The sequence below is a fragment of the Grammomys surdaster genome, unplaced genomic scaffold (genome assembly GCF_004785775.1).
Source record: "Grammomys surdaster isolate TR1022 unplaced genomic scaffold, NIH_TR_1.0 193, whole genome shotgun sequence".
Lineage (NCBI taxonomy): Eukaryota > Metazoa > Chordata > Mammalia > Rodentia > Muridae > Grammomys > Grammomys surdaster.
Genome location: NW_021604638.1, coordinates 6,242,906 through 6,256,703, shown reverse-complemented (window position 1 = coordinate 6,256,703; position 13,798 = coordinate 6,242,906). Strand labels below are relative to the sequence as shown.

Below are 13,798 nucleotides of genomic sequence, written 5' to 3'. Positions count from 1 at the left end.
CCAAAACTTCAGCACAATCTATCCACCCTCCCCCACCTCCACTTTATGCCAGACTTCCCAGTCTTTCTCAAAGAAAAGATCCCCAGGTAGACGACCCAAGACAATTTCAATCTCAATCTCTCTCTCTCTCTCTCTCTCTCTCTCTCTCTCTCTCTCCCCCTCCCCCCTCTCCCTCCCACCTTCCACTCCCCCCCTCCCCTCTCCTCCTCTGAAACCATAACATCAAGTTCTCCATACGGACAAACAGCCCATAGCCAAATGGTAAGAAAGGGACCTGGCTTGCACCCAAGCCCAGGTCGTGGGTGACTTCATGGTGACTCAGTTACCCTGAGTTCTAGGGGATTCCGTTTCAGAATCAAACCTCAACGTGGAGAAGAGGGTGGAGCTCTGCCCTGGCATCCATGCCAGCAGGCAACAGTCTGTAAAGATGCTGTGGAACAGGTCACTCATCCAAGAGGGGGGCAGGGTGGGGAGAAACCCCAGCGCAGGGCTTCGAAGGAAACCCGATCTGGTGCTTCGTGATCCTCCAAAAATTTACCAGCCCCCCAAAGTGCTGAAGCTGCCCCTCCAACCACAGCCACATGGGGATGAAACCAAATCCCACGGAAAGATTTGACTAAAAAAAAAAAAATAAAAAATTATGCAATGTTTGGGTGAAAAGTGGGGAAGTAAAAGGAGGTATCAGAGAGGGGGGAAAAATAACCGACTCAACTTTTTCCCAGAGCCCAGCAGGGTTATTTCTGTCTTTTAATGATAGATTCCCCATGGCTTCTAGGGTAGTTTGGAGAGGCGCGAAGGCGGAGCCCGCTAGGTTATGTAACCCATTTAAAGTCGGAAATTAGCAAGGCCTGAATGAATCCTGTTACTGTATTCCGACTTCTGGAAAGCCTGGAGCCCGACAGTTCTATTTTGAGGTGAACCAATCCATCACTCCCAGGTCGCCTCACAAACACCACCGGGCTGCCTGTCACCCTGCAAAGTTTCATAACAAAAACAGCTGAAGTGCTCAGGGTATCGGAACATTGTGTCTCTAAACCAAATCGCCCCAACAGGGAGTTGGCATGGCTGCCAGATGCCAGTGGCTCAAAACTGCAAACAGTTAATACCAAACTAATATTCGTCACCTGGACCCTCTCCTCAGCTTCCCAGTCATGTATTTTTTAAAACACTAAGCACAGCAAAAATAGTCTATACATCAACATGGAAAGAAATGTCTGTTTTTAACACAGCCTTTGGCCACCAAATAAATTCTGGAGGCCTGAAGGAAGCGGCTGGAACTTGGGCAGCTCTGCGCAGGGCACCCAATGACTTTCAGTCCTCACATGCCCCCTGGTGGCTGAGATGTGTATCTCCTCTCGAGGGGGTCCTGAACTCACCTTAGCTGCATGGGACCGATTTGCCCAGGGCATTGCCACTGGTGCCAACAGCTAAGTCACCATTTTCTATCTGACACACAGTGAAGAATCCCCTTGCTGGGACCACACTGCTGACTAAACCGTCTGGCCAGCTGGATATCAGAATGTGCTTCCAAAGACAGGCCACTTTATATTGCCACACAGGTGGTAAACTGGCACGAGCCCATTAAATGAGGCGGCACACGTTCAACATCTTTGTCATTGGAGGTCGGGCACATCTTTGTGTGGGGTGCCCTGTACACCCTGATCTCTGCCCACTGGAAGCCAGAAACTACTGAGTCGCTGGAGGATATCTTCTGATAATGTCACACGTCTCCCAGGGACATAGTTTCCTCTGACTGAAGAGACTGGATTACAATAATGAGATACCAAACTGTTTGTTTTTAAACCTCCCATGTATGAAAACAGAAATGTACTCCTGAAGGTTTCGTCCTTTGACAAAAAAAAGAAAGGAAAGAGAGGAAAGAAAGAAAGAAAGAAAGAAAGAAAGAAAGAAAGAAAGAAAGAAAGAAAGAAAGAAAGAAAGAAAGAAAGAAAGAGAGAGAGAAAGAGAGGGAGAGAGAGGAAGGGAGGGAGGTAGGGAGGGAGGGAGGAAGGAAGGAGGAAAACTCTTTGTGTCACCTGTTGAAACGTGAAACGTGAAGCCTTGGACTTTCTTCTTCATTTTTATCCGTCAGGTTTGAAATCTGTCATGTCACATGGTGAATCAGAGTGTAGGGTACAAACTGGTGTGCACGGAACATGGTGGTACACGCCTTTGATCCCAGCACTAGGGCGGCAGAAGAGGATGGTCTCTGTGAACTCAAGGCCAGCCTGGTCTACCGAGTGAGTTCCAGGCCAGGCAGGGCTACACAGAGAAACCCTGTCCTAACTAAGTAAATAAATAAATGAAGCAAGCAAGCGTGTGTGAGCACACTATATTTGAGCATGTGCAGGTGCGTGCGCAGGTGCGTTTGTATGTGTGCACTTGTGTGCACCTGTGTATGCATGCCAGGAGCTCATACCAACTGCCTCCCTCCCTGTATTCTTATTTTTGAAACAAGGTCTCTCACTGAACCTAGAACTCACTGATTTAGACTGGATGGCCGGCCAGTGAGTCCATCCCCAGTTCCGTGGCTATGGATGTGTACAACTCTATCTGGCTTTTACGTGGGCACCTGGGATCTGAACTCAGGTCCTCAAACTTGCACAGCAGTTGTATCCCCACCACACCCCCAAATAACTTTTAACTGGGAAAAGTTATTTACACTTGTTTTGCCGTGACTGAGGCACATGACAGAAGCATGGTCGGATCTGCCTTGTGTTTCACCACCCATATACATTAAAATGACCCCCAAAGGCAGGGAAAACACAAGCTTTATTGGACAGCAGTAACAGCCCACACTGGCAAACAAAGAGAGGGGTCGCCCCAAAACTAAGCCAATCACACATGGCACCACAGAACCAAGAATTCAAAGCATCTGGACGTTCCTGCTGAATAAATGAAAACAGGCTGAGTTCCAGTGTCTCAGCTCTAATCAGAAAGCAATGTCCCGGAGAGCACCTAGTTCCTCACACACACACACACACACAGCAGCCCACCAAGGAAGGAATGAGGCTCCCGGGTGAGCAAGCCTGTGGTCCCCAAACTCACTGCTGCTACTCTACGTCCATCTCACCCACAAACACAGCAGTCACAGACACAGCCCAGCCTGCACTCGGGAACCTGCTCTGAGCACATGGGGACAGCAGGGGTGGGGTGTGGGTGCCACCTAGGAGAGGCCCCCATGATGTGACCATAGCAGGCCTCGGGGGCTCTAGGCTGGAGTGGCAGTATCCTTCTCCAGTGATCCTCCAACCCCTGAAGACATGAATGTAAGCGTTGAAAAGAGAAACACAGCATATGTGTCTAAAAAGCCCCCTCCGTTCTTTCTCAAGTGAGAAGAGGCCTGAGGGAGACGGGATGTTTGCATATGTGCATGCGTGGGGTGCACATGCATTTGCGTGTTTGTGTAGAAGTCAGAGGTCAGCTTCTGTGCCATCCCTCAGCTTTCTGAGGCAGTCTCTCTCACTAGGACCTGGGACTTGACCACTGGGTTAGCCTGGCTGGCCAGAGAGCCCTGGGGATCCTGCTGTCTCCAGTGACCAGACTTATGAGCGTGCATCACCATGCCTGACCTCTGTGCTTCGGCGCAGACTCAGATCCTCACGCTGACCTGCCCATTTCCCCAGCCAGAGAGGTGGAATTTTAAAGGAATGAAAGCCAAGTATTTTGGAAATGGAACTTATTGCTTTTCCAGAGACTCCAGTTTGGTTCCCAGCACCCTGTAACTCCATCTTCAAGAGATCCAGTATCTCTGGCCTCTTCCAGGTGCTTACACACTTACATACATATATACATGTACACACACACACACACACACACAATCAATAATGTGGGAAAGAAAATCAAATATTTCTTAAACACCCGTATTGGTATCACTGACCTACTCAAGTCAAATGTCAAAAATAGGTAAAACAAAACAAAAACCAAAAAACCTAGCTGTGCAACTTTGCATGCGTGTGCATATGTGTGCATGTATGTGAGGTCAGGGGACAGCTTTCACAAGTTGTTTCCCTCCTCCCACAGTGTGGGTCCCAGGAATCAAGCTCAGGGTGTCAGGCTTGGCTGAAGGCACCTTCACCCTCGGAACCATCTTACTGGCCCCGGGAGGTATCCTTGTTAAACAGGAGGAAGGAAAACAATGTGTAGATTTGAAATTTTGTTAAGAGTTTAAGATGCTGCCCTTGAGAGGGGCTCTCTCCCACCTTCCGTCCCCACCAGGAGACGATACAAAGCCAAACAAAACTATAGAGGGAAAAGCAGGCATGAACAAGTGAGAACGAAATTCAAAATACATTAAAAAGCATCAGACACCCCCAGAGAGAGTGTGTCCCTGCTTGCCTGGTACCATAGCAACTCACATGTGCACATGAGCTCTGTGTACAGACATGAGACGGATGCAGTGGCTGACTCCTCACCATCTTAAAGGAGAAATGAGAGAAACTAAGGCAAACCTGCCTGTCCTGCCCAAGGACATCATCAAAACTAGACAAATATAACAAGGCTCTTCCTAGAGGAATAGCTAGGGCTGTCTAGTGGGGCTATCTGTATCTAAACGGGAGTGACTACACCCTGAGGCCCTCTGACTTCAGGTTAGCTGCTGTGCTGGGAGATATGGGACCCTTGGTGTTCCCAGGCAAGAGTGTCAGTAGAACGTAACCGAAGTTCACTTCAAACGGATGGACCAAGGAAGCGATCTACAGAATCCTGCTGTTAAAAAGATGTAAACCCAGGCTCAGTCTCTACTGGTCTGCCATCTGCTCCCATGGATCGCCCATGTGCTCTGGGTTGGTGGCCGTTCGATGTGTGTAGGAAAGGGTTGGGGTCTCTTAGACCACCTGCCTTTTGTGGTCTGAAGAATGTCTGTGACACCACGTTTACAAGTCCTCAGCCGCTCAGGGACATCCAGGCAGTGGTGCTACCAAGCTGCCGAACACACGGAAGCTCCATGGGTTTCAGTCCTTCACGGTGACCACCTCCCAAGAGATAGGGTCTCATGGGGGATATTGTCCAGTACCTGAGATTTCAGGTATCAAGAGGTGTTTGAAGCGCTGAGTCCATCCAAATGAGGAACAGCTTTCTCCAATTGACAAGAGGCAAATCATCCTGTGTGCAGGGCTGGGCTCGGGATTGCAAACACAACACGGATTTATCTTCCAGTTTTCTGGGGTGACTTCTGAAAGGACAACCTTGGGACACTGAGGAAGACCTCCTTCTACCCTGAGACATGGGGTTGGCTCCATCTCTCTGAACAGTGGGGCAATGACCTCATTCCTGACCTGTCTGTGAGTGACCATGTCACTCACATGTCATGACACACCTTCCCTGGGCACCTCTGCTCTCCAGAAGAAATGGCTACAGTGGAAGGGAAAACATGGCCAAAACACAAGATCTAAAGGGAGGTCAAGCCGGGCCGTGGTGGCGCACGCCTTTAATCCCAGCGCTTGGGAGGCGGAAGCAGGTGGATTTCTGAGTTCGAGGGAGGCCAGCCTGGGCTACAGAGTGAGTTCCAGGACAGCCAGGGCTACACAGAGAAACCCTGTCTCAAAAAAACCAAAATAAATAAATAAATAAATAAATAATAAAGGGAGGTCAAGAAGTAACCGGATGTTTTTTAAAGAAGATCAAGATACAAGGCCATATCTCCAAGGTGACCCTGGCCATGTTAGCAGGGGAAGACCCCACTCCTGGCCTCCCCTCAGCCTCCTCCTGGAAACTACTGCCCATGAAGGACAAGCCTGAGAAGCCTCTGCTGTCCGCTGGGTCCTCTCCCTCTGTAATTCCCCCTCCTCTCAGGAAATGGGCTGCTGGGGAAGAGAAGGTCCCAGAGCCCTGACCTCTCCAGCCTGACTTCAGAATATCTGAGTCACAACCCACCATGTTGTCTAAACAATGAACAGAGCTCTTATCGTGCTGTCAACACATTAAAGGGCTGTCCGGCAGCTACTTCCAGTTGGAGCAACTCTGCTCAAAGTGTCGCACCGGTCACTGGCTGTCAGCAGTAGGGTCACACTGCTGGACTATTTTATGAGGTGGTAGAAACAGTCAACTCAAGGACGGCTGCAGGCTGTCAGAGTGGATCGAGCCTAACGTGCGGCCATCAGCATCCTCTCTCCCTTCTTAGCCTTCCCTCCCTGTGCCAGGGCTCCCTGCAGCTCCACAGGTGGGGCTGTCCAAAGGGACTCCACTTCTCCCTCCTGAGAGGAGGACTTCAGGACAAATCCTCAAATCGTACCCTCTTCCTCCTCCTCCATCTACACAACAGCATTGTGGTTTTACTTTTCCTGTGTGTGTACATGTGTGTTGTGTGTGTGCATGTGTTTGTGTGTGTATATGTGCATGTGTTTTTGTGTATATGTGCATGTGTGTTTGTATGTGTGCATGTGTTTGTATGTGTGCATGTGTGTTATGTGTGCATGTGTGTACATGTGTGTTGTGTGTGCATGTGTGTGTGCATGCGTGTGTGTTTGTGTGCATCTTTGTGTAGGACTGTGAAAGGACAGCTATGCTGGTCACCATTATTCAAGCCTTAATTAATGACCAGTTTCCTTTTACAGACAAGCTGTTGCTGCCTATCCCAGATCCACAATTACCATGACATTCTCTTCCACAGCCGTCCACAGCAGACTTAAAGGATGCCTTCCAAGACTGATTTCCTCAAATGCCCTTGCTTTTCTAGGATCATAATGGCAGACATCCCCCTGCTGGGGTTCTGCTCCCCTGTCGTGATCACCCTATAGGCCATCCACACAAAGGAAAAGGACAGTGCTGCTCCCACAGATCCAGCAGAGACAATGCCATCTCCTGGGACCTGCCTGGGACAATAAACTGCCTTCCTCCAGACACCCCATATGACAGAAGACTCCTGAGACACGCGCTGAGTCCTACAGAGGACAGACTTGGACCTTCCAGCTACAGATGAACTCTCTTGCCAAAGTCAAATGGCTCCTGAACTTGGGGGAAGTTACATGTTAGTAAGGAAAACATGGCGTCTATCTAGATTAATCAAATGTTGTTTAAAACTGATGTTATTAGCCTCAAACTGTACAATCCGTGGAACAATTAACTGGGTCAATGATCCCTTGGCTTCCCAACCAACACCCTCACCCTCCTCACCTTAATTGTGCTCCCCCTCCACCCTGTGAGGCGTTTTGATACTTCCACCTCACCTAAAAGTTTCACTACAAATGACACAGTCATTCCAATGATGCCTCTCTTTTAAAAAAGAAAAAGAGGGGGTTGTAGGATGGTGAAAGGACAGCATGGTTTCTGGTTGAGCACCGGCTAGGAATCACCGGGGACCCCAGGTGATCCTAAGGGACAGCATGCATTTTGCCACGCTCCCAGACTCCAGGCTCCTGACACAAGGCCAAAGACCTCCATAGAGTGGAGTCCTCCAGTCACATAGACAACACTCCCTAGACCCTCCACAGGTAGAGGGCATGACTATAGGTGAGAGGGCCTCAAGACAGATCTCCATATTAATGAAGTACCTAAAGGCCAGAGGGGTGTAGCCAATTAAACATTCCTTCCCAGATACTCCTCCTTGCAAAAGGTATTTAACCTTAGGCCCGCCCTGAAAATACTTGGGTATAGTTTTCATCTATTTTCCATCATGACAATAAATATCTTAAGACCATGAACTATTTCTCTCCTTTGGAATCCGCTGTGGGGAACAGTGGAGCACACCTTCCTCTATAGAGCTACAGTCTAATCACCCACAGAAGAACTCTCTGCGTTGCCAACCACGGAGGTCACCAACCCAAGCAAGCAAGCAAGCTGAGCCAGCTGTGACTCAGGCAAGCTAGTTGCTGCAACCAAGAACTCTCATCCCCACGGGAGCAGCCAGAGCTTCTCATCCTCCCCCTTTTTGGCTGCAGGCAAATCTAGCCTGTACATCCCCACTTTGGTCTTGGCCCTTCCACAGCTCCCCAGCAGCACCTGAGAGCCCAAGTACCTGAGAACCAGCCAGTTCTCCTGCCACCTTTTGGCCTGGGGAACCCCAAGCCAAGAGCTCTGGCTCCCCACAGGACCTTAGACTGTGCTCCCTAACCCCGAGCGGAGTCCTGAGGCTTCACATAGCCCGATGCCCGCCCAGCACCAGCGTGGAGTGAACATAGTCAAATTCCTGCGCCTCTGTCCCCACGAGAGGCCCTAGCCAGGTGGCAAGACAGAGGTGGGACCCACACATCAACCCAACAGGTCCCACACGCATGCACTACAACCCAACATGTTTGTGTTCGTGTGTGTGTGCACATGCACTCATGAATGTACACACACACATTACAGCAGTTTTACTACAAACCCTGACTAGCCTGGTACTCCCTCTATAGGCTGGCCTCAAACTTGCAGTACTGCCCTTGCATTACTGGGATTCTGAGCATGTACTGTACCCAACTTCCAAATTTTGTATTTTACTGAAAATACTTTTTTTTTTTTTTTGGAGATAGGGTTTATGGGGCCCCTGGCTGGACTGGAACTCCCTCTGTTTGAACTGGCCTTAAACTCACAGATCTGCCTGCCTCTGCCTCCTGGGTGCTGAGATTAGGGAAGGCATATACCTTCTTAAGGGCAAGCGTGACATGAAGAACGCACCTGTGGTAAGACTGTTTAAAAATAAAAAGCCTGCAACCTTTGAGACAGAGACTTTTATCACATAACAAGAGGTTCAAACCATAAGGAAGCTTGCACAGTGACCCACACAAACCTCAGACGGGCCATCAGGTCCCACGTCTTCACCCTCACCTCAGCATAGCACCCAAGGTTCTGATAGGTACAGCTCTCAGGCCCCTCCCTCCCGTTCCGCCAGTGTTACAACCCCGTTAGGTGCCCAGTCTCGCCTCAGTGAAGCCTCGTGTGGCAGCCATGACTGCACCATCCACCTGAGGCAGCTCATGCGTGGAACTCAACCTCCTCCTGGGAGAGCGCAGAGACCGGAGGCCCTGCGGCAGCCTTGCAGCTTAGGAAGTGAGCTTTGAGTAGCTGGGGGGGGAGAACCGTCTCCGCAGGTACTTGAGGACGTAGAGGGGGAGACAGCTGACCAAGGTGATGACAGACACCTTCCACAGGAATGACAGGGTGGCAATGAAGTAGACATCTGTAAGTAAGAAGAAGGCCATGACGGGAGCGTTCTACAAGATGTACCTGAGGCCACCAAAGAAAGCATTCTCTGTCCCCTGAGCCACATTCTCTTCTGCAGAGGGCCTGCCATGGGCCATGACACACGTGACCCTCACTTCCTCTCCCTCTCCTACCTGCCCCCACATTTGGTGAAATGTTAACTTTCAACAGCTAGGAGAAGGCCCTTCCGGAAGACATTCCCACGGGTGTTTTTGATTCTAAATGACAATTAGTTTCTTCTGAGCCCCAGAGCACAGAAAGTGACATTCAATGCATGGGTGTGCCTGTCAGTGGCTGTCTGGGCTCAGTGACACCACAGAAAGCCAGGAAAGGGATCCACAGGGCAAGGTGGGCAGAGGCCACTTGGTGAGACCAGGCTCACTCAGAGCAGGGGCTCTGTCTGGTGCTGGACGTGGAGAAGTCAGGAGCTTTGGGAAGCCTAGGAAAGGGAGGACAGGAGGATGTCATCAGTGAAGCACCTACTATGTGCTGGGCTCAGGACCTACCTCTGTACCTTTTTCATCTATCTGTTCAACTTCCCAAGCCACCTGCGGCTTCCTAGGCAGGGACCAAACCTCTGCACTCCCTCAGACTCAAACCCTTGGGCACAGTCGAAGTGCTCAGAAAACCTCTCTGAATAGAGACCGGTGTCCACTACTGTCTCCCTTTCCAAGGTGATGCTCTTTTTAGCTTCACTGGAGCTAGTTAGGCTGGGAGAAGAGCCTGCAGCAAGGGCATCCCTGGGCTAGCCCGAATGTCCCAGTCTCCCTCACGGGGGCCCTCTAAGGAACCTTGGCAGATTGTTCCCTCCATCTGCTTCCTTCAGTGCCACCCATTAGCTATGTCTGTCGTGACACCGTGACATTTAATGAAGGGTTTCACTGCCCTGGTGGTGGCTGTCTTACTCACACGACCCTCTCAAAAGCTGCTGGCCTCCTGCAGGCCTCCCTGTACCCCTATAACCAAGGGCAAAGTCTCCGAAGGGGTGAACTGCCATCTGGACTGCAGGAGTAAGGGGCAGGGAAGCAGCCTGGGAGCCAAGCTGTGCCCTGATCATCAGACATGCCCTAGGGGTATCTGAGCTCACTCTGGTCCTATTCAGACTGGACTGTCTGGAACACAGACACTTTCTGCTGGCCTCCTAGGATCATACAGGCCCCTGGGACTTCACAGCCCAGAGATTTGAGTTTGCCCTAGCTGAGTGGCAAGGGGACCCAGCAGAGAAAATGTTGGGTTGCTGGAACTGGGTCCACTCTAGAACTGTACTGTGGGGAGCTCTCTAGGACAGAGACAGGTCTGGGACAGAGTAGTTGGAGTCACCCTGGCAGCTGGCCACACAGGGGTGAGCATTGGCTGGGCTGACCTTCAGATGACTTACTGCAGGTGAGGTCAGTGTAACACTTCCCTCTACAACCTCTGTCCTCCCTGTGCACATCACCCGCTGTCCCTGTGCTGGGTCTCCTCTTCCCCATGCCCCTCCACACTATCTAACCTATGAACTCCTGGAATCCAGTTCACTTGGGGTCCGCCTGGCACCCTCTGGCCTTGCCCTGGTTCTCTCTCTACAGCTTTGATCCCATCAGCCTCCTGTGCCCACCGGAAGTTCCCACAGGTGTCCTGCACCCTCTGACCAGAAGGTCACTTGCCGTGCCACCATGGCTCAGGGCAGGCATTCCTGGTGTACCAAATGGGCCAACACCCACTGCTGGGGGCAAGTGTCCCATCTCTTGGCCAGCCGTGACAGACAGCAGTAGTTGTGGTGGAACCTATGGTGGCCCCCAGAGAGCAAGATCAGGACTACAGGGACAGCCTTGGGGGCAGAATCAGCCCAGGCTCCCAGGTGCTGGTGGGCCACAGACTGAATTACTGATTGAGGTTTCATGGTAACCAAGAGAGCCAAAAACGGAAAAGAAAGGAACAAAACTTTGAAAAGTCTGGCTTAGCCACGAGGCTAATGAGCCCTCATTGACCCATCCCAGGTCCATATCCCGGGACAGTCACTAGAAGAGCACAGAAAACACAGCCATCCCTCCATACCCAGGAAACGGGGGAGTGTGCAGGCTCTCAGCAGATAGACTCGACAAAGGCCCTGGTCCTTATGAAGAAATGAACCTAGTTTCCCTAAGCCTATGCATGCACTCGGTACATGCTGAGTACCCCCAGTGGCCCGGACAGCAAGCTCTGCACATGCAGTTGCTAGATTTTGCTGATGAGCAAACCACAAGTCTGTGTATGTCCGGCTTTTCATTCAAATCATCTGCATCAGCAGTGAGTTAAATCTGAAGGTACAGCGCTCTCTGATAGAGCAGCCCACTGTTCTTGATGAGTTCATTAGAGACCCCCCCTTCCTACGCCAGCCGGCTCTGTGGAGTTTAAAACACAGGCATCTGTCAGATGTGACAGTGCACGCCTTCAATCCTAGCACTACGGAGACAGAGGCAAGTGGCTCTCTATGAGCTTGAGGCCAGCCTGATCTACACAGTAGACAATCTCAATAAAATAAGAGAGGACACTTGTGTCCTGGGGTGAAGGCTCGGGGTCTTACCGATGAACTCGTGGAGGAACACCAGGGAGGCAATGTAGCAGGCCAGGCTGAGCAGCTCGGCCACCGTCATGAGCCAGTGCCACGTCTGGATAGTGAGCGCCACCATCAGTAGCTCGGTGAGGATGAGGGACGTGAAGGAGATGGCCACGATATGCACAAACTCCGACTCGAACAGCAGCAGCGCCCCGTACATGATGGTGCTCCCTGCAAGCACCACAAACAGCAGTCGGAGGGGTGTACCTACTGCCCGGCTGCCACCCTGGGAGCCTCCAGCCGACAGCAAAGGTCTCCCTAGTCTGAGGGGAGGGTTGGAGGGACGGCACCTAGAGACAGAACTGCACTGTCACCTGGACAAGAAAGAACGGTAAAAGGAAGTGCCAGGGAAAGTAAGCACCGAGCTTCCTGAGGTACTGCCTTATGTTTATGATCCGTTTGGTTCCGAGATGAGTTTCATGTAGCCGAAGGTAGCCCTGACTCTCTGATCCTCCTGCCTCCGCCTCCCTCGTGCTGAGAGGTCAGGCGTGAGCTGGGGATCAAATCAACCACTCTCTTTGTGCTAGACAAGCACTCTGCAAGAGAGCTGCATCCCAGCCTGTGCTGGCCACTGAGGATGGAGGAGGGGAGGATGCAGGAGGCGGGAGGGACGACAGCTTGTTGTCTTTGACCAATGCATGCCTTAAGCCCTGACAATCCCCTTCAAACCCCTGGGCTCTCAACATTTTAACCCATGGGGGTTAAAACATGAAGGACACAAGCCAGCACTCATGTTACGTGTGCCCACCTGGTACAAACAGACTGGTGCACAAAAAACACAACTGTGCTATAAAACACACCCAGAAATAGAACTGTGAGAGGAGACAGGAGAAAATGAACACACATGGGGAGCTTAGGTATTCTTATAAAAGGCAGCACCTTCAGCAAGCGCTTCTTGGATTTTTGTCTGTTTTAGTTTTGTACTGATTTAGCGTGTGTGTGTGTGTGTGTGTGTGTGTGTGTGTACACAGATGTGTGCAGCATAGTAGACTGTGGAGGGTTGGAGAACAATCTGGGGAGTTGGTTCTCTTCAGTATGTGGGATCCAGGGATGGAACTCAGGTCTGTCACCTTGGCAGCAAGCGCCTTTACTCACCGAACCATCTTGTCAGCCCATAAGCAAGCACTTTGTTAGTAGACCTGGCCATCCCCTGGGGTGTCTTAGTCTCTGCATATGTGTGTGTGAGTGTGTATGTATGTATGTATGTATGTATGTGTGTGTGTGTGTGTGTGTGCGAGTGTGTATATGTATGTGTATATATATGAAGTGCCTTGGGACCCAAGTCTATATGATTACCCAGAGGTCATTTAGACAATGTCGTTGGTGCTCCTGCGCTCTGTCCTACACGATCAGGACTCAAAACCTTGTGTTCAAACATTTCTGGTGAGGGGCAGTGGACCTGACCTGTGTAGGCCTCTAACTTTGCCAAGCCAAGAAACAACCATGCTGCGCTGCAGACCGCTGCTGTGCTGCGTGCCCTGCCAGGCTCCCGGCTCTATCTCAGGTCCTAGCTTCTCTCTCCAGAACCGGCCCCTCCCCTTGAAGGTCAAGGTTAAACAAAGAACAAGCTTTGCTCTCCCATTCCCACCTCACCTTGATAGATGCTGATTAACACCCAAATTAGGAACGTCTTGTAGGACAGTGGCCGCCCCTAGATGAGAAACAGGAAGACCGGAGGTTATGACAGAGGCTGGAGGCTCGCTGCCGTCAACCTTGTTGGGACTCTTCCCACTAACCACTGCCAACTTTTAGCACAAATACCCACCAAGCCCCCCTCTCTACCTCAACCTGTCAATATGGAATAAAAAATGCCATCTTTCAAAGAGAACCCAGAGTTGATATATGCCTGTCTTGTCAGCTATACTATGGACATTAAAGCAGGAGGGTGGTGGGTTCAAGACTAGCCTGGGCAACTAATTGAGATCCCTAGAAAAGAAAGGTCAGGTGGAGCATTCCTTTAATCTCTGCACTCAGGAGACAGAGGCAGGTGGATCTTTGTGAGTTCCAGGCCTGCCTAGTCTACTCAGCCTGCTCCAAGTCGGCTTGGAAGACAACACAGTGGTAGGTTGCTTGCTTAGCACTCACAAGGCCCTGGGCTTAGAC

The 13,798-nt window shown here is 50.9% G+C and overlaps 1 protein-coding gene across 4 annotated transcripts in view; it reads right to left on the bottom strand.

Annotated features, from left to right (window-relative positions):
- Positions 1-8,630: 8,630 nt before the first annotated feature.
- Positions 8,631-13,798, bottom strand: part of Atp9a (ATPase phospholipid transporting 9A (putative)) — a 106,887-nt gene continuing 101,719 nt past the window's right edge. For all 4 annotated transcript variants that reach the window (XM_028769539.1, XM_028769536.1, XM_028769538.1 and 1 more), the window contains 3 exons: positions 13,289-13,346; positions 11,663-11,866; positions 8,631-9,094 (listed from right to left, as the gene is read on the bottom strand). In XM_028769539.1, the coding sequence (XP_028625372.1) occupies positions 8,958-9,094; positions 11,663-11,866; positions 13,289-13,346 (399 nt within the window). In that variant the 3' untranslated portion in view covers positions 8,631-8,957. The remainder of the gene's footprint in view (positions 9,095-11,662; positions 11,867-13,288; positions 13,347-13,798) is intronic.